A 23,339-nucleotide genomic window follows, 5' to 3' on the forward strand; every position below is an offset into this window, starting at 1 on the left:
AAAAGGGGGCGGGGGGACTCGACTTGTTGTGTTGCTGCCCGAGAGCCGGATACTGTCGTCTTGCGGCCGTGCCGCTTCCAGTCTCCAGACCATGTCTCACTTAGTCGAGCCGCCGCCACCCTTGCACAACAACAACAACAACTGTGAGGAAGGGGAGCAGCCCCTGCAGCCTCCCGCTGGCCTCAACAGTGAGCGCGGGGCAGCCGGGCTCAGCGGAGGGATGGGGGAGGAGGAGCCGCTCGGCCGCCGCCGCCGTGCGGGGGTGGGGGGGGTGGGGAGGAGGGGTGGGCGGGAGCAGACGGCAGCCCATTGGTCGTGGCCCAGGTTGCGCGTGTGACTGACAGCGGCGCGCTCTGGTCTGGAGCAGGCGCTCGGCGCTGGCTCGCGGCCTGCGCTCTGGGCGCAGCTCTTTAGGGTCGCGGTGGGCGTCGGGAGCCCGAGGCGTTCGCAGCTGGGGGTTGCAAGCTGGAGCTGGCCAGCGGAGGGGGGGCATGGGACGTGCGGCGGGCACACCGGGGGATGGACGCGACCGGCCGGGCGTGGCGGGTGGAGGTGCGACCGCGCAGGTGTGCGTGTGGAGCTCGCCTCCTATCGCACGCCAGTCCAGGGGTCACTGGAGTTTCGTGCAGGGGCTTGCTCCGCCCCTGACAGCTATCTTTTTTTTTTTTTTTTGTCTGAAAAATTCCCAAGTTTCTCGAGTGAGTTTTTTGTTGCTGTTAACCTTGAATTCATATTTTACTGCTTTTTTCTTTTCTTTTCTCTTTCTTTCTTTTCTTTTCTCTTTCTTTCTTTCTTTCTTTCTTTCTTTCTTTCTTTCTTTCTTTCTTTCTTTCTTTCTTTCTTTCTTTTTTGTTTTTTGAGATAGTCTCATATAGCTCAGGCTGGCCTCGCACACCGGTGACAGGAGCCAGCCACCATACTAGTGACTTTTCAAGTGCTCTTTCTTAAGTTAAATGGATTGAGTGCCCAGCACATGCCCTAAGATCACATCCACTTCAGCCAGATCTTCAGTGAACTTCAGGAAATACAGTAAACAACACAACAGACACAGGGCACAGGTACTGGCAATTGAAAGTTGATGGTCAGGATCGAGTTGCAGTCAGACAGACATCTTGTCCCCAGAGTGTCCACTGTTGTTGTGAGATCACTGGACCTTCTTGCCCAACCTTTCTGTTTAGATTTCTTGTCCTAATGAAAGAGGTAGTGGGTGGTGGTAGTTGTCACAGGGCCAGATAAAGTTCTTTAAAAGCCATTTGCATGCTTAAAGGTCAGGCAGTGTCTTTCACAAGAGGGGTTGCTTCCAGGGTGGCCAGAACAGTCAGGGAAGAGCTGTTACTGAGTCTAGAGGAGCGGTTGGGTATTTTAGCTAGGTGTGGTGGCACTTGCCTCTCTCCAGCACCAGGGAAGTGGAGGAAGCCTGAGCCCCAGAGAAAGACTTTGTGTCAGAAAACAATAAAACCAAAACATAAGTAACAAAGAATTCAGGTATTTTAAGACTCTCTGCCCCTGCCCCATATTTTGATAAGCAATATTTGATAACTTCTCTAAATGCTGGCTTTTACAAAGATTAGTCAATGTGTCCTTACATTTCACTCATATCACATAATTCAGAATTTAAAAATTTTACCCATCTTTAGCATACATTTTTGGAAATGGAAAGACTAAAGAAATACATGCTCTGTGTTAGTCCGAGAAGCGGCGGTTCTGCTTTGGGTCCCGCTGGTGCTTTCGGAAGCCTGCTCTTGCGCTCGGCATGCTTGCGTATGTGTGCATCTTCTGCCTGGTCCTTTCTCAGTTGTGCTCAGCATCGTCTTACTGCTTAGATGTCTGGTCAGTGTGTGGGGTGAAATACAAAGGGGTTTTCACTTTCCTTGGATTCTTTATTAACAACAGAACCGAAAAGGATTGAGCTCTGTTTGATTGTTTATCCCAAAGTCTGACAGACCTCGGAGGTGTCACTGGCCAGCCAGCTTCTTCCTTAGTTTTTTTCAGTGGCTCTTACAGAACCTCCAGCCTATATACAATAGCAGATGTTACTTTGGGAAGTCTGCTAGATAGAAACTATTGTACTCGGGCTAAGTAAGCTGCACTTTTAAGTTACTGAAAGCTGTTAGGTAATGCCAGGTGTAATTACTGTCCTTGCTTCTTACTTTGTTTGCTTTTTAAAGCTTAGTACACAACCCTGGATTGAACAAAACAATCCTTATTGATTCTTCCAGGAGGTTTTTTTTTTTTTTTCGATGAACAAAACAACGTATTCAGACATCTAAAACTATTCTAATTGCAGATAAGTCCAAGTGCTTTGCTGGCCCCAGTTCCACAATTGTGGAAAACAGCAGCTGAAACATACAGATTATCTCTGGCTTGGGATTTTTAGTTCAGGGATCACGGCAGAGGGTTGGTTTGTTTGTTTTTAATATGTATGGGTGTGCCTGCATGTATGTATGTATGCACCTTGTGCATATCTGTGCCTCAGGGGCCAGAAGAGAGCATCAAATCCCCTGGAATAGTACAGTATTCCACTATAGCAACTGTGGAACTTTTGAGGCAAACTTTTCGTTTTGCAAAGTTAAAAGGATGGCTCCAGTTGTTACTTTTATAATTAACAAAACTACCAAGTTTCTCCAGATACGAGAAAGACACAGGAGACTGTAGGAATGGCATAAGGAAGATCAGAGTGGTATCATAACTCTGATGTAATTGGGATTATAACCTTTTCTTGCTGTCCACCCTGGGAAGAGGTTCAGGCTGTGGCACGTGCAATGCCTTTGTCAGTCACTAGTGTGTAGTATCCACTGTACAGAAGAGTGCCAGAGATAGTTGTGTTGGTATCTGAGATCCCAGCATCTAGAATCTGAAACAGGCAGAAAGAAAGGCTTTTGTGACCCAGAAAGGCTCTCAGGACCTCTTAACTGTGTGCGAGTGACTTGTGAGGCCTTGAAAAGTTGGGAGAAATGAGAAATAATGTTTCCCATGATGTGTAAGGATTTGACTGTTGGTGAGAGAAGTTTAGGGGCTGCAAGCCGCAGTAGTGTGATGATCAGTTACTGGCCAGAACCTGTCTCGCCTTTCCATAGCCATTCCAGACGACTTCAATTAGAAAATATGTCTCAGTACAAACAAGCACAAAGGAACAGCTTTCCACATGTAAACAGTCCTTAAACAATAACTGTTTCAGCTCTTTCTTTAAAGTTTTCTTGTTAGGAAGAGAACTGCCGGGGAGGTGGTTTCCTCTATTTTTCGGATTACGTGAAATCTTTGCCATGCTTCCTTTCCGTGTAGTAGGGTTTGTGAGGATTGGCAGAGGTAGCAGAGGAGAGCCAGAGACAGTAAATGAGTTAGGATCATGGTAAAGGTAACCTAGACCACATAAAGAGTGAGGTTCAGGGTAGCCTATGTTTGAAGTGAAACAGAAGAACAAAAGAACCGGCTCGGCAACCCCCACCTGTTTTCTTTTCTTAGGTCATACTCCGAAGATAAAGTTAATGTTTTAAAATGTTTCTATTTCTGTTATCAACAACAGATTATTTCGTTTTGTTTTCAGACAGGGTCTCATTGTGCAGCCTAGGGTGACCTTGATGGAACTTGTAGCAACCCTCCTGCCTCAGACACACACTGGCCAAGGTTGCAGGTGTGAGTGACCACATCTGTCTAATAGGATTCCTTGTAAGGAATGTACACCTAGCTTTCCCTGTGGTGCTGCATGCTTCCACAGATGATGCATCTGGAGTCAGGAAGATGGCTCCATCTTTAAAGTCATTGCAAGTATGAGGATTTGAGTTCCCTAGAACCTATGCAAAGCTAGGTGCAATGGGCTACACTTGGAATACTGGCGTTGGGAAGACAGAGGTAGGTAGATCCCTGGGGCTCCTTGCTAGTCACCCTCGCCTAATTATCAGCTGCCAGGCCAAGGCGAGATCTTGTCTCAGAAAACGAGGATGGCTCTTGAGAAACTACCTGAGAATGACCTCTGGTCTCCATAATACACGTGCACATAGATGCACATGTACATGTACTTAGACTATCTCTAAAGACAGTTGCTGAGGTAAAGATAATCCAGCTTTTTAAGGCTCTTGTTACATCATATTGCCGGATGACCTTTCAGAATGTTCACTGATTCTGCCAGCGTAATCAAATATTGGGATTATAGTTTTCTGGGTAATTGTCTTTGGATAATAGTTAAAGTAGGCTGTGTCTTTATAAAAAGTTAGATTTTAGATAGCTGGAAAAAGGACTCAGTAGTTAAAAGTATTTACTGCTCTTAAAAGTACTCAGGTTTGATTCCTAGCACCTTGTAGTGGCTCATAATTGTTAACTCCAGTTAAAGGGACTCTGACACCCTCTTCTGGCCTTCACAGGCACTAGGTATGAAACACCACTACACATGAAATTGTAAAAGAAATTTTTAAAATGAGATCAAGGTATTCAAAAGAATGTATGTACTAACCTTGAAAAGCATTTCAGAGTTTTAGGTAAAAATCAGTACTTAACACAGTAAGAAAGCTGAAGTTCTCAGCCTTCCTAATGCTTTGGCCCTTTAGTACAGTTCCTCATGTTGTGGAGCATGAGGATGCCCAGCCAGAATTATTTTGTTACTACTACATAGCTGTAATTTTGCTACTGTCATGAATCTGATCTGCAGGATATCTGATGTGTGACACCTAAAGGGGTCATGACATGAGAACCAGTGACTTAGAGGAACTTATATATAGTACAATTCCATTTGTTTATTTAAAAAAGTAATTTTCGAAGTTACCCTAGTCTACAGAGTGAGTCCCAGGACAGTCAAGGAAGGATACACAGAGAAACCCTATCTCAGAAAACAAAAAATAAATGTAATTAGATATTATATGTACATTGCTGCTCTGCCTGCATGTATGTCTGTGTGAAGGTGTCACGTTTCCTGGAACTGGGCTTACAGGCAGCTTTGAGCTGCCATGTAGATGCTGGGAATTGAACTCAGGTCCTTTGGAAGAGCAGCCAGTGCTCTTAACTACTGAGCCATTTCTTTCTTTTTTCTTCTTTTGTTTTTTGTTTTGTTTTTTTTTTTTTTTTTTTGTTTTTTTGAGACAGGGTTTCTCTGTGTAGCCCTGGCTGTCCTGGAACTCACTCTGGCTGGCCTCGAACTCAGAAATCCGCCTGCCTCTGCCTCCCAAGTGCTGGGATTACAGGCGTGCGCCACCACCGCCCAGCTAGCTGAGCCATTTCTTCAGTCCCAAAAAAATATTTCATAAGAAAAAAAACTTGTAGAAATTTCCATGTGAAACCATTTAAGTGATTTCCTCTGGATGTAGGAATGGGAGCCAGGTGTGGTGTGTCTTCCTATAATCCCACCATTCAAGGTGTTGGAATTTGAGACTGGGTTGTATGAGACCATTTCCAGCAAATCACAAAGCTTGGGTTACATAGGCCTGTTGCACTTGGGTTCAGTCCCCCAATACCACAAAGAAACAACCTCCCCACCCCACTCCCCAAAACCCCCCCACAAAACTTGGTTAGAAATGGGAGGAGAGAAGAATCATTAGGTTTTTATTTTTAAGATTTAAACAAAAATTTTACGTGTGTTTTGCTTGCGTTGCATGTATGTGCACAGCCTGTGTGCAGGGTGCCCAAGGAATTCAGAAAGCGGGTATGGAGTCCTCTGGAACTGGAGTTACAGATGGCTGTGAACCTTCTTGTGGGTGCTGGGAATTGAACCTAGGTCTTCTGCAAGAGTAGCCAGTGCTTTTAACTGCTGAGCCCTCTCTTCATCCCTGAATCTTAGTTTTATATCTTGACATCTCTGAGTTTAAGGAACACACTTTAGAAATCCAGTGATTTTTGAAGCCATACAGAATATACTTACCAGAATGACTGACCTGTATGTGGCGCTTCTCTGTGTGCTTTATTCCTGCTATCCTAGTAACTCTGAATTAGATACAGCATTTATCCTTATTTACAGATAAGGATACTGAGACACAGGCTAAGGCACCTGCCCAAGCATAAGCTGTTAGCGTTAGCATGGGCTGTGGCTTTACTCTGCACTGTTAGCTGTAGTGCTGGTGTTTGCCAAGTGAAGACATTCTGCCTTACCGTGGGAATGGGGGCATTGTGCTTCAGGCTGTTGAGGCCTTGGAGGGGTCAATTTTAAACTTTCCTAGGTGTGTCTTCTCAAGTTCCTAATGTTAAAGGTAGTGACTATATATGTTTAAAACAGAAAATAGAGTTGGCATGGTGGCTTGGAAATCCTTCAGAAAAGTGAGGAGCAGAAACCCAGGCACTGTGGCCACCGCTTTCCTTTGGTGAGATTTTCCAAGCACATGTTTATTGTCTGAGTATCTGTCTGGAGCCCTGGCTCCTAGGTGCTCCTGCCAGAGCAGCCTGGGCTTTGTTGGCTTTGTTTATTTTGCACAGTGGGCTGTCTACAAGAACCAATCTCACTGGTTTTTACAGATGCTTGAAATCCTGGAAGCAGTGGGAGTAGGGGAAAGATTGTTTATTCTCTCTGTCCCTTCCTCCAGAATATTTTACAGAGATCTAAATTTAGATGTGCTCTGGCACATTCTTATCCACTTCATGGGCACTCTGAATATTTAAACTCTCCGTGCTAAAGGTCGTTCTTAGTGATACTGGTTTTATGTGCTCCTCCTGTGTTCTCATCCTTGCCCATCTTCACGTAGGTGTAGAATGAGGCCAGGTGCTGTTGTGTGCCTGTGGTGTTTGGAATTAATTGGTGATTTCAAGACTGCTGGCAAGGGGCAGAGGGTTGGGGAACTGCCTTTGATGGAGAGGACAAGCTAACTCTTTAGTGACATACAAACTCCTTAGTATGTAAGTGAGCACCTGCTGTTTGCCTTCAGTTTATGTTACTGTGCTTAGTTCTGGCAGCTCTAGGAAGGAGGTCTCTGTCACAGCTCTGTGTACTGGTGACACTGGTAAGGACAGGAGGGGTTAAAGACTAGATGAGCTTCTCCCTCTAAGCCTGGTGTCAATGACTCATTTGGGTGCATTTTAGGGTTTGAGGTAGTCTTTGGTGATTCTGACTGATCTGCTAAGGATTTAGAGATTTGGCCCTGCTGACCTGTTAGGTTACATTTTGGAGGTTTGGGGGTTTGGTTTGGGGAGAAATTTTGTCTGCTTTTCCATTTTCTCTCAAGTTAAGGCTTTTCTCTGTAGCCCAGGCCAGCCTTGACCTCCCTCTTGATCATCATCTTGCCTCAGACTCCTGAGTGCAAATGTGAGCTTTGTACCTGGCTGGTCACATTTCCTAAAGCGAAGCATTGTACAGAGGGAATGTAGAGCTTGTCCTTTTGGTGAGGTTGATTAATTGGCTCCTGCTACTGATGAATTGATTAATTGATTAATTGGCTCCTGCTACTGATTCCTATGAAAAATTTAAGAACCTTAGTCATTCAATGGATTGGGCCAATAAGAACTTTCAGAAACGTTCAGATTATAAAGGCCCATCCCCCTTTCCTCTGGTCCCACCCCCTTCAACTATTTGTTCCAAATTTTTTTGCCTGTAGCCCATCTGCATGGCTTCTCCCACCTCCATAACCTCAGGACTTAATGAAGACCCTAGAAAGTAGAGGTCCTAGGAGAAAAAAGGAACAGCTTGACAAGGTAGGTTTGGTATAGAAGAGAAAGACTTGAAAGAGCGTAGCACAGAGGAGAGAGAGACATCTGTGGAACAGAGCCAGTGCTCCCACCCCTCAGCTCTTAATTTTGTCTGCCTTTATTAGGGACCAACTGTGTCATTACATGCTCTGGGTCTGGGAACTATTTGAGAGCTTTGTGATTACATTCAGGTTCCCCCCCAGGAACTTTTTCAGTTGTGCTAGTAGACAGTTGTTATACTGTTGTGAACTGTGTGATGTTGCTAAGTCATATGTTGATTTAATTTAGTACAAATGTACCTAAGAGCTGAGGAACCCTGTGGCACACATGGCAAGTGCCTTTGTGTGTAACTGAATTGTTAAAGGTAACATCCTGTCTAGGAAAGGAAGAGGTATGTAATGTTTGAAGAACAGCCTGAGTTTTCACCAAAGCATTGATTGGATACAAATTAAGCTTTAACCAAAAAGAGAAATGTCTGGAGACACATCTTAAGTTTCAGATTTCTACCTTCTGAGTGTTTTAATGTGTGGGTCCCTGTGAGAGCATAACAACATGGACTCTGACTTTCTTCATGTTTATTTTCTTCAGAATACTTTGGCTTCTGTTTGAGGCAAGTCAGAATTCTTATCTGAACTCAGCATATGGACATCTGTGGGCACAGGAGGGATTTTGGCCCTGCTGTGGTTGTGACTTCTATTATCTGACCCGTCCAACAGGTTCCTGGGTGGAGCTACCCATGAACAGCAGCAATGGCAACGATAATGGAAATGGGAGGAATGGGGGACTGGAGCACGTCCCTTCCTCGTCTTCCATCCACAATGGAGACATGGAGAAGATCCTGCTGGATGCACAGCATGAGTCAGGACAGAGCAGCTCGAGGGGCAGCTCTCACTGTGACAGGTAAGTAAAGCTTTGGGTGCTAAGTCAGGAGTTGAGTGGTTATAAAGCTACCTTCATAAGGGGCAAGCTCATTTGCTTAAACAATTGTTAGCAGAATAGGCCTCCAGATTTATTGTAGTGCACATGTTTAAACTGCACAGCTAGGCCAGGCATGATGTGCACACCTTTAATCTCAGTACTTGAGGGGTAGAGGCAGTAAGTTTGAGGTCAGCTTGATCTACAGCTTGGGCTCCTTGCCAGTCAGGGCTGTATGGTGAGGCCTCATCTCAAGAAAATGAAAAACTGAATAGCTGATGGATAGTCACTGAGTTGCCCACCCCCATTGTCATTTTTATTCTCAGATTGAATTATTTTTAGTTGTTTATCAGTTTGAAATTGAGTAGCAGGTCAGCAAGATGGTTAAGCACTTGATGTCAAGCTTGGTTGACCTGTGTTTCATCCTGGGTCCCACATAGTGGAAGGAGAAAACTGATTTCCTCAAGTTGTCCTCTGGCTTCCACATACACACCCACACATGTATCTACACACACAAACTAAATGCAATTTTAAAATGAAAATAAAATGTAGCATCATTAATGTTCTCTCAGAGTTCATCTGAGTTGATGCCATATTCCTTTGTTTTTGAGCCCATATTGTGACTCACAGTAACAAGTCTCTCCCCTGTCGTAGGCAGCAGAAGCAGGAACCATTTGGCCTTTTTCACCCTTCACAGTAACAGGCTGACATACATGAGACACTCAGTAAATGCTAGCTTACAGGACCTGCAAGTTGATGGAGATTACAGCATGTCTGTGGCTCTGTGTGACTTGCAGTAAGCAGTGTACTGAAGGCATGCGTTTTCTCAGAGGAAGTGTATTTATTTACATCTCTGTATGGTTCTTTGTCTCTGAAAACTAAGTCCGTTTACTGTGATTATTATGGTGAGAACTAAAAATACAGAAAGATGTAGAAAAGGAAAACAAGTGGTTAATTTTCAGTTTGAGCTTTTTTTTCCCCCGTTCCTTTCCTGAGAAATTAGGTATTAAATAACATTAGCAATTCTAAGCTCCTAAGACATACCTATAGTATCATCATTCAAGAGACTGAGCAGGAACTTTCCACAAGGTGAAGGCCTGTCTGGACTATATAACAATACATAGTAATAACCCATCTCCAAAAATGGGGGAAAGTTGTTAGTGCATTTCCTGGCTCAATGGTAGCCTCATAGGCTACACAGTGCTGGTTCGTCTGCAGCTGGCTGCTTGCTCGCCACGTTGACAGTGCATGCACAGGAGGACCATTGAGGGAGCCCAGCAGCAGGGGAGGGCAGGACTGGAGGGAGAGAGTGTGCATATTTGCTGCCGTTGTTTTGTGTTTCATCTATAGGACATGGTTAATTTTTATTAGAGAAAAAGAGAAAGCAGTTAAATCACACCTGATCTTCTGGTATGCCCTGTGACCCAGTTCTATCTCCAAGGCAGCTGGAAGACAGGTTGGTTGGCAGTTTGGCACATGAGCACCCTGCCACCCCTGTGTCATCTCTGCCTTGTTGCCAAGTCTCCTGTCACAAGCAGAAGTGAGCACATCTTTCTTTCGGAATAGTTGCCATCGATTCTGGAGGCAGTAGCACTAGTCTGTTTTTCAGTAGTTTCATTGGCTTGTTTTTGAGACAGGGTTTCGGTTTCTTACATAGCTCTGGCTGTCCTAGACTGGGCTGGCCTTGAATTCACAGAGATCTGCCTGTCTCTGCCTCCTTGGTGCTGGGATTAAAGATGTGTGCCACCATGCCTTGCCAGAATGAAGTTTTCTATCCAGGGTCTTTGTCTTAGGGTTTTACTGCTGTGAACAGATATCATGACCAATGCAACTCTTAATTGGACAACATTTAATTGGGGCTGGCTTACAGGTTCAGAGGTTAATCCATTATCATCAAGGTGGGAGCATGGCATCCAGCGCCCAGGCATGCTGAGAGTTCAACATCTTGTTCCAAGGGCAAGCAGGAGCAGACTGGCTTCCAGGCAGTTAGGATGAGGGTATTAAAGCCCTCGCCCACAGTGACAGACCTATTTCAACAAAGTCTCACCTTCTAATAATGCCACACCCTGGGCCGAGCATATACAAACCATGACAGATCTGCTGAAGGATTTCCAGAGCTTTATCTTTTTAGTTTCCTGAAGCTTTTTGCCCTCTGTGGACTATTTTTGTACATGTGCAAGCCTGAGACTGATCATTGGTACCATGTGCCTATGAGCTACTCTTTACAGGGTAGAAAGAAGTCACTTGCTTGTTGGACATCTTAATTCAGCTTACGATGGCAGTGATGTGTGACATGGACTATGAATTCATCTTCCTAGGGTCAGCTTAGTTCAGGTTCTTGAATGTGACAGGGAGTGGCAAAGGGACTCCCTGGCCAGCTGCTAGTCCTGCTGAGACAGTGGGTCCAGGTCCAGTTAGAGGCACTACCTTACAAAATAAGGTGGAGAACAGAGAGGAAAGAAGTGAGTCACTTTCAGCTTCTACAGATACATACACTTGAACCAGCACAGACGTGTATACCAAACACACATAGCACAAAACTGCTGCAGAATAGGTGCCTTCAAGATTTGTGTCCTTTGACCTGTAATTGGTTATTAGGAAGTGTTTCTTGTGGGACCTACAATGCAGGTGGAAGAGTTCTTCGAATTGTTGGGCATTAGCCCCAGCTAATGTACATTTTCTCTTCTCCTTTTCCCTTTCATTTCTATCTCCCCTTCCCTACTTTTTTCTTGGTGCTGAGGACTGAACCCAATGCCTCTAATGTGCTGGACATGAGCTGCTCTGGTGTGCTGCATTTCTAGCCCTCTTGTGACTCTCTGGTTTTAGAACTGCCCCGCTGAGTTGCACAGTCTGGGTTTAAACTTGCTGTGTAGCCTGGGGAAGCATTGAACTTGAAAATTTCCTGACCCAGAGTCTAGAATAGCTGAGATTTCAGGCTTCTACCTGTAGGCCTGGACTGTTTTACAGAATTTTTTTTTTCTTTTTTTGATTTGGTTTTTTTCGAGACAGGGTTTCTCTGTATAGCCCTGGCTGTCCTGGAACTCACTCTATACACCAGACTGGCCTCGAACTCAGAAATCCACCTGCCTCTGCCTCTGCCTCCCAGAGTGCTGGATTACAAGCGTGCGCCACCACCGCCCGGCCAGATGTTTTATTTAAAAGTTAATTCCATGCCAGATGTGGTAGTACACATCTTTAATCCCACCACTCCAGAGACAGGCAGATAGATCTCTAAGTCCTAGGACAGCCACTACACTGGTGGTTAGAAGATGTCCCAGCATTCCTTGCTTTGTGCTCTCTCTCCTTAGGTCAATTTTTAAAAGCCCAGTGTAGACTCATCCTTAGAGCAATTCCTTTGGCTGTCAGTGCAGGAGAAGCATATTACAGTGGTTTAACAGGCTCCCCATGAGCCTGAGAGGAGCTGGGCTCCAGGCCTGATGGCCTTCTGAATCCCCAGGTGTAACCAGCTTGCCAGTGAAAAAGGGAATATATTTCTTTAGCAAAGATTAGTGTCAGCAGTACAGCACTTCTGTAGGCTTATGGGAAAGTCCTCATAAGTAGCAGGTCACTTTGACTGTTGGGTCTGGTCATAGTTGTATGTGACTGGCCCTTGATGCCATGATGTTATCATCATAAAGATGATAAATGTATATGATGTGAACCATTTCTATTTCTAATTAAGACTCCTTTAAAAGATTTAACTGATGTATATACTTGCCATATTTGTGCACATATGTGCCATAGTTTGGTTCTCTCCCTATACCTTAAGTAGCTTCTAGGAATCAGGTTCCTAGGCAAGCATCTCCACCCATTGAACCATCTCACCTACCCATACATATTCTTTCTTGATGAAAAATGCCTATTTCCTATAATTAAATTTTGACTTGGTTTTGGGTTTGTTGTTTTTTTTGGTTTGTTTGAGATAGGTTCTCTCTACTGGAAGGTTAGCTGTCCTGGAACACCTCTGTAGACCAGGTTGGCCTCAAATGCACAGAGTTCCACCTGCCTTTTCCTCTCAAGTACTGGGATTAAAGGTGTGTGTCACCAAGCCCAGCTCCATAGCCAAAAATATTATGGATAGCAGAGCAGTTGTTTACAGTTTTACTCTTTAATTTCTGGCCTAAAAGGGGCATCTGTATTCTCATCTACTTTTGCATTCAATTTGTGGTGGTATCACATACTGTTTTAAGGTTTCTGTGCTGTGAGGAACATAGCCAAGAGAAACTTGAAGAAAGGGTTTGTTTAATCAAACAGTTTATAGTCCATCATCCAGGAAAGTCATGGCAGGAACTCAAGGTATGAACCAAAGCAGAGGCCACGAGGAGCTGCATACTGACTTGTTCCTCCAGGCTTCTTCAGCCTGCTTTCTTAGAGCACCCAGGACCAGCAGCCCAGGGATAGCACTGCTCACAGTGAGCTGGACCCTCCCACATCAGTCATTAATCAAGAAAATCACTATAGGCTTGTCCACAGGCCAGTCTGATGGGGACTGTTCCTCAATCGAGATTCTCTCACACAAAATGACTCCAGCTGTCTCAAGTTGACATAAAACTGACCAACACATGTATTGTGTAGCCTTTAAAAGCTGTAGTGTATACTCCCAAGAGGGTGGAAGCAAAAAGACAAGTCCTAACAGGAACATAAGAGCAGTTTTTGCCTCACAGAAGCCTCTGAAGAGACTGAAAAATGCTGAGGAGTTGTGTGTGCATAAAAGTATTGAGAGAAAGTGTTGTGAGTAATTCCATCAGAGGACACATACAAACACTCTTAATGCCACACAGAAAGTTTGTATTGCTGGCCAGTGGCTGTGTAGAGAGCTAGCCTTAGTCATGCAGCCCCCAGGCAGTACAGTTCTTTGTCTTTCATGCTCAAAACCCACATCCTGGTTGTCACACTTCAGTTAGCAAGCAGTGAAACTACAAAAGCCAAAAAAGTAGGGTTGATACATTGAGGGACTTTTCTTAGATCGTAGATTATGAATGAGATGTTTTATAGATTAGGTCTTTGTTTCTGTTTTGGCGGGTGTCGGGACCTCTATGCTGGGTTTTAAAGTCAGAATGGTGCTTCTGGCATGGCATCAGTTGTGCTAAGGTCTGGAGGCTTGTTAGAAAAGAACTCAGGCTGTTCGGATTGGACAGTGGTGCAAGAAAGTGTGATGTTCTACATCATCAGGCCGCTGTCTGTTCTCTGGCTTTCTTGCAATGAAGGCATTCATTACCACTGCCAGAGTCTGAACATTCTGCGTGGTTACTCCATTACAGTCACTGATTACTCTCACATATGATTTTCTTACTTGGCGTTAGCTAGACTTTCAGATTTGTTCCTGTTTCCAAGCTATACTACTGTAGCTTTCAGTTTTCGGTTTTCCAATAAAGTCTTAAGATATGACATCAAGAATTAAAACTACTGGGAAGGCTAGCTGGATAGCTCAGGTGGTAAAAGGGATTGCTGCTAAGCCTAATGACTTTTTGAGTTCTATTTCCAGGAGCCCACATGGTGGCAGGGGACAACAGACTCCCAATTGTTGTCTTCTGACCTTTGCATGTGTGCCCAGGACACATGTGCAGCCACACAGAGAGACATCCATGTCCAGAAAAATAAAATGTAAACAAACAAAAACTAATGATCAAATTTTCTCTCTTAGCCCTTCACCACAGGAAGATGGGCAGATCATGTTTGATGTTGAGATGCACACCAGCAGGGACCACAGCTCTCAGGTAGGTGTGTGCTTTACTTTGATTTGGAAAATGCATAAGTCTCTCTCAAGTTTGTTAGCTGAGAACGGACTGGACTCCAAAGCTGATTGCATTCTGAAGCGTCAGCACCGAGTAGTTTGCCATTGGCATGCTTCCTGCACAGTGCAGAAGGAAGGCATCTCTGTGAGCAAGCTCCTGGAGCTGCCACTTTGGTGGTTGGGCTGCTCCCAGTTGTACAGGGCTGGTTCTTGATGTGCTGCATTCTTACCAGCGAGCATAGAGACAGTAGGATGTCCTTGCCATTTTCTCCTGTGCTCAGGTGTTTGAAAGGTCCTGGTGGCTATCTGAGTGGGGCCTGCAGACACCCTGCTTGTGCTCTTCTCCACTGTGTGAGCATAGGCACCTGTGCTAGAGCTGTGTGCCCGGTGCTGGCTCTAGTCTTCTGTCGTCTACACAGCTTCCCCATACCTCCTCATTGCTCTCCCTTTTGCTCTTTTCTGGTGCTGGAAAAATCCATGTGCTCAACACTGGCTCATGTGAGCTCACTTCAGCTGCTCACATGCTGAAACTTGGAACACAGTTTACTCTGAGACACTTTATTGCATAAAGAAGATTGGTGGTAATTGGCTGAAATGTTTCCATCTCTGGCTAGTGTGTGTGAGTTTGACCACATGCAGGATGGTGTAACTGGTGCGGAAAAAGCACATGAAGTTCATGGCAAAACTCATCCCCAGGGCAGAAGAGAGCAGGGCTGATGTTCTGCTGTGTGTGTTCTCCAGCCTGCTTGCTTTTGTTTAGACATTTTCCAAAGAGACTCTTCAAGTGCTCAGCTGGGAAGCCCCATAACCATGCTCTGGAGTCGAATCCTAGCAGTCCTGTAGTCCTGCCCCACAAGGAGCCATGCGTGTCAGGTTGTACAGAGCCCAAGTAAGGACAGTGTGCTCACTGAGTTTAACTGCGATGCTAGAGATGAATGTAGCATCATAAAATTAAAAAAGAAATCTGTGAAATCCAGGATAGTGTGTGAGATTCTGACAGATTGTCAATGAGATTGACCTTAATCAGGGACAAGCCATGCTGATGGACTGGCCAGCAGGGACAACATTGGTTTTGGCACAGGTAGCATAATGTTTCTAAAGACAATGTTGGGTTTTTGGGGTAAGATGTTTAAAACAAGGAAGATATATTAGTAGATGCTTTATATTGCCTTTTTAAAATTGAAGAAACAATTGAAAAACTAGTCACCAGGGATTAGGAAAATGGTATTTCATGAGTAGGAAAATTTGATGTTAGAACGTTAAGAACAATTGACTAAGGCTGACTCTTCTTTATGTGCACCTATGAGGAATAAGTGAGGAAGTATCACGCTCCAGCTTTGTCCAGAGAAAAAATACCAGAGGCTTACCAGTCTGTACTCGGTGCTAAGTTTATGTAAATAAAACAAACCTGAAAACTTCACACTTTAGCACTAGTCTTCTTAGTCCAGTTAGGGGAAATGGGGAGAGAGACACTGTCCTCATATGGTAATCACCTAAGATGACAGTGTAAGTCAGTGTTGAAGTCAGGACTGAATGTAAATTCAAACCCATGCTCTATCTAGTCCTTCCACTGAAACTAACCTCTGAAGGGAGTTAGTCCCAGGAGAGCTTGCTGGGCATACAGATAAACTGACAGGACTGCAGAGCCCTGGGGTGGGGATTCCTAAGCTGGCACAACTAGGGCAAAGTGTTGTTCTTACTGATAGGATGATGGTACTTACGACGCTCTATTGTGCAGCAAGAGACATATTCACAGTCTCATGCAGACACTCTGTCATTGTTTAGAATGGGTCCAGCACAGAATTGAGATCTTTGGAAATAGCTTCTTTTTTATCTCATGAGACTATTGTTTATTTGTACATGGATACAGGCATGCAGTTTACTATCCCTGTTTAGAAACTTTAAAAGGACTGGAGGTGGGCCAGAAAAGAAAGAGTTAAATGAGTGTAAGGTAAGGATGGACCCCCTCCCTACATCCCTAGACTGTGAGGTGTTCATGATATTTGACCAGAGGCATGTGTCCAGGGAAGAGCAAAGTGTGAGTCCTATGTGGTTAGATGAGGTCCTGCTCTTTTGCCATATTCTTTAGTCACGGGAAGATGGTTCAAAATTTCAAAATGGACCAAGCATGGTATTAAGATCTATATTGCAGTTTCAGGACTCAGGGGGCTGAGAATATGAGATCTGAAAGGGAGCCTTGTCTCTAAAGAATGCTGGAGGCCAGCCTGGAGTGGTGAGGCTGTCTCACCATCCCCTCTCCCAAACCCTGGGATCAACGGCAATTTTTAGACAGTAAAGGAAATGCAGAAACAGAAATATTAGAGTTTAAGGTTAGAAATGTGTCTGTAGACCAAAACAACTATATGAATATAAAGGTAACTTTGCTTTATTCCCCTGGAGGAAATCTCATCAAATTAGAAAATTCAGAGCACAAATCTCACTGTTTGTACTCTGAAAATAATACAATATTAACTGGTTAAAAAATAACTAAGCTAAATCAGAAAGCAATTAGGAGTTCTGGGAGGCCAAAGGAGGAACTAAGAACGAACGGCTCTATGGCTGGAGTGCAGTTACTGAGGCAAAGCTCTTGCCTAAAGGGAGGCCCTGGGTTTAAGTCTCCAGCATTGCTGAAACCAAACCAAAAGAACAGGGGACCACCAAGACAGCCTGACTGCCTGAGTTTCACCCCCACCTTAAAAGTCCCAGCACCCACATGGTGGAAGGAGTAAATCGGCCTCTGCAGGTTGACATGTGGCTTCTACATATCATAAATAAATAAACAAATAAAAAATAAAAACAAAAGAATAACCTATAGTAGGCTGAAGACTCAGAAGTGGTGTGCAGACATGCTGCTCGGTGCTTGCAGCACGACTACTGATGGGTTTCTGCCTGAGGATGATTTCAGGGTTACTCCACAGAGCCAGCTCATGATTCTGAGTAAGCTCAGTGCCTGCTGGGAAAAGCTCCGTCTTAAATGCTGCATTGTGTTACAGTGGAATTTGCCAACTTCAGCAGAACTAGATAAGGACTGTGCTGACAAAGGGATGCAAACATCCCCTAAGCTTTTGGCCTGGATTTGGTGTTATGTGTAGAGCCAGGCTCAGGCTCCCCGACAACTGAGTCACGAGTAGCTGGGGCTATGGGGAAAGCATCCTGTGAACAGTCCAGGTGGTTTCAACTCTCAGTCAGAATCAGAGGTTCGAGACCACAGTTTGGAGCCAAGCCTCACATTCCTTTAAAATTGAGCAAATAAAACTAATATGTTATTTTTAGGAATTTGTCATCCCTTGGTTTCTTTTAAAAGAGTTATCCAGACATGGTAGTTCAAGTCTATAATCCCAGCACTTGGGGACAACAAAGGCCAGCCTGGCCCCATAGTGAATTCCAGGTTAGCCTACGCTACAGAATGAAGTACTGTCTCAGAGAAACAAAAACAAGAAAAAGCTTGTGGAAATGTAAGGTTTTTTTTTTTTTTCCTGGTCTGAAAGCTTAGGTTATCACTGGCAATAAAAAAGAATATTTTTCATTTATTTATTGTAATAGATGTTAACTTCTGACTCACTTTCAAAATAGTTTATTTCAGAAAAACTTGACTAACATATTTTCAAAATCTTGAGAAATGTTCATTTAAAAAAATAATAACCTTTCAGAGAGTAAGAAACCTGGGGCCTTTTGAACAGTTTGCCTGGGTTAGAAAAATAGTGGTCTCGCCCTTTTGTTATGAGACGCTCAGCAAGGCACACAAACCCTGTCCTCATCTGTAGGGTGGAGTGCAGCAGTTTCTGTTTGGAGTTGACCATGGGAAGGGTTAATGAGTGACATCAGCTTTAGTAGCTGGTCTCCGGCCCTTCATGCTTCACCACATCCCTTTGCCAACCTTCTCACAGATTTGATCTGTTTCCATCTCCTTTTTGGTATGTTTATTTTAAATGTAGTTGAAAATATGTACAGAGTAGGAAATTTAATGTTGAGAAGGATGCAGTGGATGCAATGTATGCCCCCTGGGGTCCAGCAGCACCAACCCCAGCACCGCTGCATCCCTGCACAGGGCTTTCCTAGCGTTAGTCTGTACTGCAGTTATAGAATTCTAACAGGTTGTTTCCTCCATTAAAATTACCAATATACAACTTTGTATTTAGTTTGTTTTTGTATTAAAGAGAATTGTTCTTTTCTATATTTCTCTTCCTTTCTTCTCACTGCTTAATTCTTTTTAGTCAGAAGAAGAAGTTGTAGAAGGAGAAAAAGAAGTTGAGGCTTTGAAGAAAAGTGCAGACTGGGTATCAGACTGGTCAAGTAGACCCGAAAACATCCCACCCAAGTAAGTCACTGCATGTGTCTGGGCGGTGTGCTCTCTGCTCACGTGGAGGGGCTGGCTCAGTATCTGCTGCACGTGTGGCCTGATTCCAGCCTCTGAACTTCTTCCCCAGAGAGTTCCATTTCAGACACCCTAAACGCGCTGCGTCTCTGAGCATGAGGAAGACTGGAGCCATGAAGAAAGGGGGCGTTTTCTCTGCAGAGTTCCTAAAGGTTTTCATCCCGTCTCTCTTCCTTTCTCACGTGTTGGCTTTGGGGCTGGGGTAAGTACCCTGATGGAGCCATTGTGTGACTTAATGCTAATGGGCAGCAAGACAATCAAAGGAACCGTAATCATTTATCTTTTATGAGTTATTTAAAATTTGGTTAGTTGTGAGTAATTTATAAATTATTGAATGTAAATGTAGAAGTAAATGAAAAATGATGCCCCTCCCTTCCCCAGATGGTAAAACACAGCATTGTGGAGCATGATTCTGGAATACAAATGGTAGGCTGCTATGGGAATCCTCTTTTTCTTTTAAACTTTGTGGCATTTATTCAAAAGTCAGCCTAGTATCTCCCTTAATTCATTAACTTGTGGCATGTCTTTTCAATTAATAGCTTTCCCCTTTGCTTTTAATATTTAAGGAAACACATTTCTGAAATATTTTAGTTTGTAAGCATCAGCTTAATTAATATTAGTTTCAAGACCTACCTGCTGTACTCTGAGCATGCTTAGTGAGTCTTTTTCTGTGTCTGATGCATGGAGAGTGGGTTGTTCCTGATCTTGCTGTGCTGTGAGTATCTCAGCATAGCAGAGGAAGGCCTGCTCTGGAGCCTGGGCAGGGTGCATCTCTCACTGTGTCTCCTGTAGAGGATCCTGTGGAGGGTGTGTTCCGAAGACAGGGCCAGTATTCACAGGCTGCTGAGTGAGGGCGCTTGTGGAGCTTGGGAGGACGCCTAATACCTGCCAACTATTCAGTTCATTTACCACAAATGCTTGGTTTGGGGGGCCTTGCAGTATTTCTTGCTTTCATGAATTTTTAGCTTTTTTTGTTGTTGCTTTAATCAAATTTAATTCTTGCCACAGAAAATGTTTTAAAGAGGGCTTAAAAATTGCTGTTATATTGTTGAGGATTGTGCTGCCTGGTTTTTTTTTTTTTTTTTGTCTTTTTTTGCTCTTGCTGTTGAAAGGGTCATGTTCTTGCCTGGTATTGGGAAGCCATGTTAGGTCCCATCTTAGAAACACTGGCTCTGTGACCATCTCTCTAGATTTGAAATAGCAAGAGAACATTTTATCAAAAAAAAACAGTTGGAGGCTGGGGAATGCTCCGCTTTGGGCTTTGAAAGGATCTCATTTTCTTAGCTTGACTTGCCTTAGCATCACTGCCCTTGAGCTTTCTGATCCTGACTTAAAGAGGAAACAGAATCTATAAAGCCATTGGCTCTGAGCTAGTCAGTGGCCTGTCACTCAGTTGGAGCGTGCTGCTTTAACAGGTAGAGGAAGATGGTGAGTGGTTGGGGAGTCTGGGTGTGTGCACGGGCTTTCAGAGCTGTCCCAGCTTGTCAGCAGAGATCGCCCTATGAGCCAGGCTGCTGTAATTATGGAAATAGATAGAACATGATACACTCTGCTTCCTTACAGCATCTATATTGGAAAACGACTGAGCACACCTTCTGCCAGCACCTACTGAGGGAGACGAAAAGCCCTGGAAATTCGTGTGGCCTGTGAAGTGGTGTATTGTAGTTTGAATTTGAGACCTATTGTAAGCATGGTCCCCACCTCCCGCCCTATTTTTACATACCCAATTCCAGTAACTCTCAAATCCAGTATTTTACTCAAACTCTGTTGGGGCATTTTACTAACCTTGTTCCCTTTTTGGCCTGTAAGACACTTTAGAGATTCCTAACAGAGTTTACTGTTGTTTAGAAATTTGCAAGGGCTTTTTTTCAGCAATGCCACCAGCAGATTATAATCTTGTCAACAGTGCATCGTTCCTCTTAGTGCCACCAGTCACCTGCATCATTCATGCTAGAAGCTGTGTTCTAGCCATGCAGTTACATCTCTTTCTAAATGAGGTCAGGTTTGCAAATAATACTATAAAAGCTTTGTTTAGTCTTTGTTTTGTTTTCCAGGACAAAAACAAGCTTCCCAAAGCTTGAATTTATAGTTATAAAATGAAAACAAAACCAAAAAAGAAAAAAAAAGAAAAAAAAAAGCAAGACACAAGGAAAAAAAATATCCTGGGCAATAAAAGTTACTTTCAACCAGCTCTGGAGCCACTCTTTTCCTAAGCCTCCTGTGCCGCCTTCAGTTTGTAGGAGGCAGCCTGTATGAACGACAGACAGAAAACAGAGGAGTAGAACATACTGGCAGAGTTAACATTAGTATACTGCAATGCTGTCTTTTCTACGATAGAGAATCTTTGTCAGGAATGTCTCAGGCCTAGACATACATGAAACTTACTTTTGAGATTTTGTATGTTTGGTATTTTCATGTGTTACCTGCATGTGAATTTCTCATGACTTTTGTTTTTCTTTTTTTTCTAAGAAGAGACTTGGAACGAGTCTGATTCATAGTGTTAATAGAGGCTTCTTGTTTTAGGAAGCTGTGCTTACACTCTGGAGCCTTTACACACTGAAGAATAACTTCAGAGTTATTCCAAGTTCTTGTGTAACTTGGAAAAGTAGACTTGGTTTGTGGGAACAGTTGATGAAGTTCTGGACAGATGCCATTCGTTCTTTGGTTCCTCCCTGTTGTTGGCTGCAGTCTTCCCAAGGTGTCTTTAGTCTCTCCCAGGCCCTGTGACTTTCTCAACGTAGGTGTCTTCTCAGTTCTGTCAAATTCCTGATGTTCTGCAATACTCAGAAAATTCTTAGAATGGCAGACTTCCTTTTGTCTGTTTCTAAAATGTGAAGCTTTAGGACCAAATTGTTAGACAGCGTCAGGATTTGCAGGTTATCTCAAGTACATTGTGTTAGATTTCAGAGCACACTATCACTCCGAAGGAGTCTGTCTGATATACATAATTACTGTTTAAGATGTACACTTTGCTATAGTTACAGAACCATTGTGAATTTCAAAGCTAGCAACCTACATGGTGCACCAGGTTGACTTGAATAAATTTGGCAAGCAGGTTTGCCAGTGTGCAGAAACTAACTCTTCTCTCACATAAAGGCTTATAAAATTGGTGTGTTGTATGGAAATGGAAAGGAAGGTAGATAAGACATTTCTGTCATTATTCAAGAATATGGTTGTTTATCTTTAAGGAAGATAACATATATATCCAAAATAGTTTTGTGAGTTATTTTCTTTCTGGCATTTAATGTCTTCATGATTTGTGGGCAACTTCTGTTCCTTTTCCTTTCTTGCTCTTAAATCTGGTGACGCTTGATCTGCCTTCTCACCTGTTACTTCAAGTGTTTATACTTGAGTTTCTTAGGAAGAAAGTAAATCTGATGGCCTTTTGTTTTGTTTTAGTTGTTGTTTTGTTGTAGTTGTTTTTGAAAAGCCGGAATCAAATTGTCAAGGCTCCTGAGGCTAAAGTCCAACATAGTTTGCAGTGCTGATGTGCGAGCTGGCGGAGCAGAATCACTCTAAGCGCTCGCTCTTACAGGCAGACACTGCCTTCTCTCTAAATTCAGTAGCAGTTTTATCGGCAGTGCCATTGAATTATGGGAACATTTATGATTTTCTTTCAACATTAAAACTAAAATTTAGTTTTGCCATTGTTTGAAAGTATTAGTAAAATCATATAATACATCACAGAACAACTGTCTACCAGTGAGCCTGCACGGTGTTGATTTGCTGCTCCAACATAGGGGATGTTCATATTCCTACACAGAATCTTATTGAGTGAAAACAGATTGTCCTATCATGAAGTTGAAATTTAAGATAAGGTTTAAAAAGCTTTATTCCTGTTTACAATTTGGGATGAAAAGCAGGCTTCATTTTAAGTTTATTGAAAACTGGCTCAGATGTTTGTAAGCCAAGAGGAAAGCGGCCCAGAGAACAGCACAGTGAGTTACTCGGTTGAAGACTGAAATGGAGACTCGGCCCGTGGGACGAATCTCACAGTGAAGCAGCTGTTGGAACTCCTGGGATTAATGGAGCCAGAGTGACATGCATCCTTCGTCTGTCTCAGCAGCACTGGCGTCATTCCTTACAGTTTACAGAACACATGGAACTTGTAGCTAGAAACATTTTGTGCCATTAAAGCTCTCACAAAACCTGCCTGTCCATGTATCATTTTGACTTCACTCTTGTTGCCTGAAAAGCCTTTCGTGTCTACATGCCACCCTTCCTATGGAGAGCTCAGCAGGACCAGAGGACCTGACTATCCCAAGTGGTGTTGCACAGGCCTTTCTCTTGAGAGTAATAGTAAGCAAAATGGTATTGTTTAATCATTTGGGGTTTGTAATAGTCTTGGGTTGGCTGGCCTGACTTTAAACTTGGTTATTGTGGAACAATACATATAGCTCACTAGGAGAGGGTTTGTCTGCCCTGTGAAGTTCTGGAGTCAACCCACAGCACTCCCTCATCCCCATGTAGTAGGACTAGGATTAAAATTTAACCTGAAATGAGATGGTGGAGTTGCACAAAATTCAGTGTAGTGTAGAGAGTTAGGCTTTGTGTCGGTGAGTATCCCTTCAAGTTACCTGCCCTGCTTTCTAAGAGACATCTGCCTGCTGCAGACTCCCCTTACTGAGCATTGTGGCAGATGTTCATTAGTATCAGTGACGGGTGGCTTCACAGATGAAGGAACTGGGGCCAGACAGGGTTAATTCTTAATTCATCCAA

General features: G+C 43.6%; 1 protein-coding gene across 3 annotated transcripts; it reads left to right on the forward strand.

The window, feature by feature from the left end:
- Positions 1 to 22,772, forward strand: Bnip3l (BCL2 interacting protein 3 like). 3 transcript variants are annotated; one of them, XM_052191132.1, is made up of 7 exons: positions 1 to 188; positions 8,313 to 8,496; positions 14,156 to 14,228; positions 18,460 to 18,563; positions 18,673 to 18,822; positions 19,002 to 19,046; positions 20,184 to 22,772. In XM_052191132.1, the coding sequence occupies exons 1-6, from the start codon at positions 92 to 94 to the stop codon at positions 19,006 to 19,008; spliced, it is 615 nt and encodes a 204-aa protein (XP_052047092.1). In that variant the 5' UTR covers positions 1 to 91; the 3' UTR covers positions 19,009 to 19,046; positions 20,184 to 22,772. The 3 variants fall into 3 exon arrangements, with proteins under 3 accessions (XP_052047092.1, XP_052047091.1, XP_052047093.1); XM_052191131.1 differs by lacking the exon at positions 19,002 to 19,046 and having other exon boundaries at positions 3 to 188; XM_052191133.1 differs by lacking the exons at positions 1 to 188; positions 19,002 to 19,046 and adding an exon at positions 7,487 to 7,602.
- The last annotated feature ends 567 nt before the right edge of the window (positions 22,773 to 23,339 follow it).

Source organism: Apodemus sylvaticus, chromosome 8 (genome assembly GCF_947179515.1).
Source record: "Apodemus sylvaticus chromosome 8, mApoSyl1.1, whole genome shotgun sequence".
Taxonomy (NCBI): Eukaryota; Metazoa; Chordata; class Mammalia; order Rodentia; family Muridae; genus Apodemus; species Apodemus sylvaticus.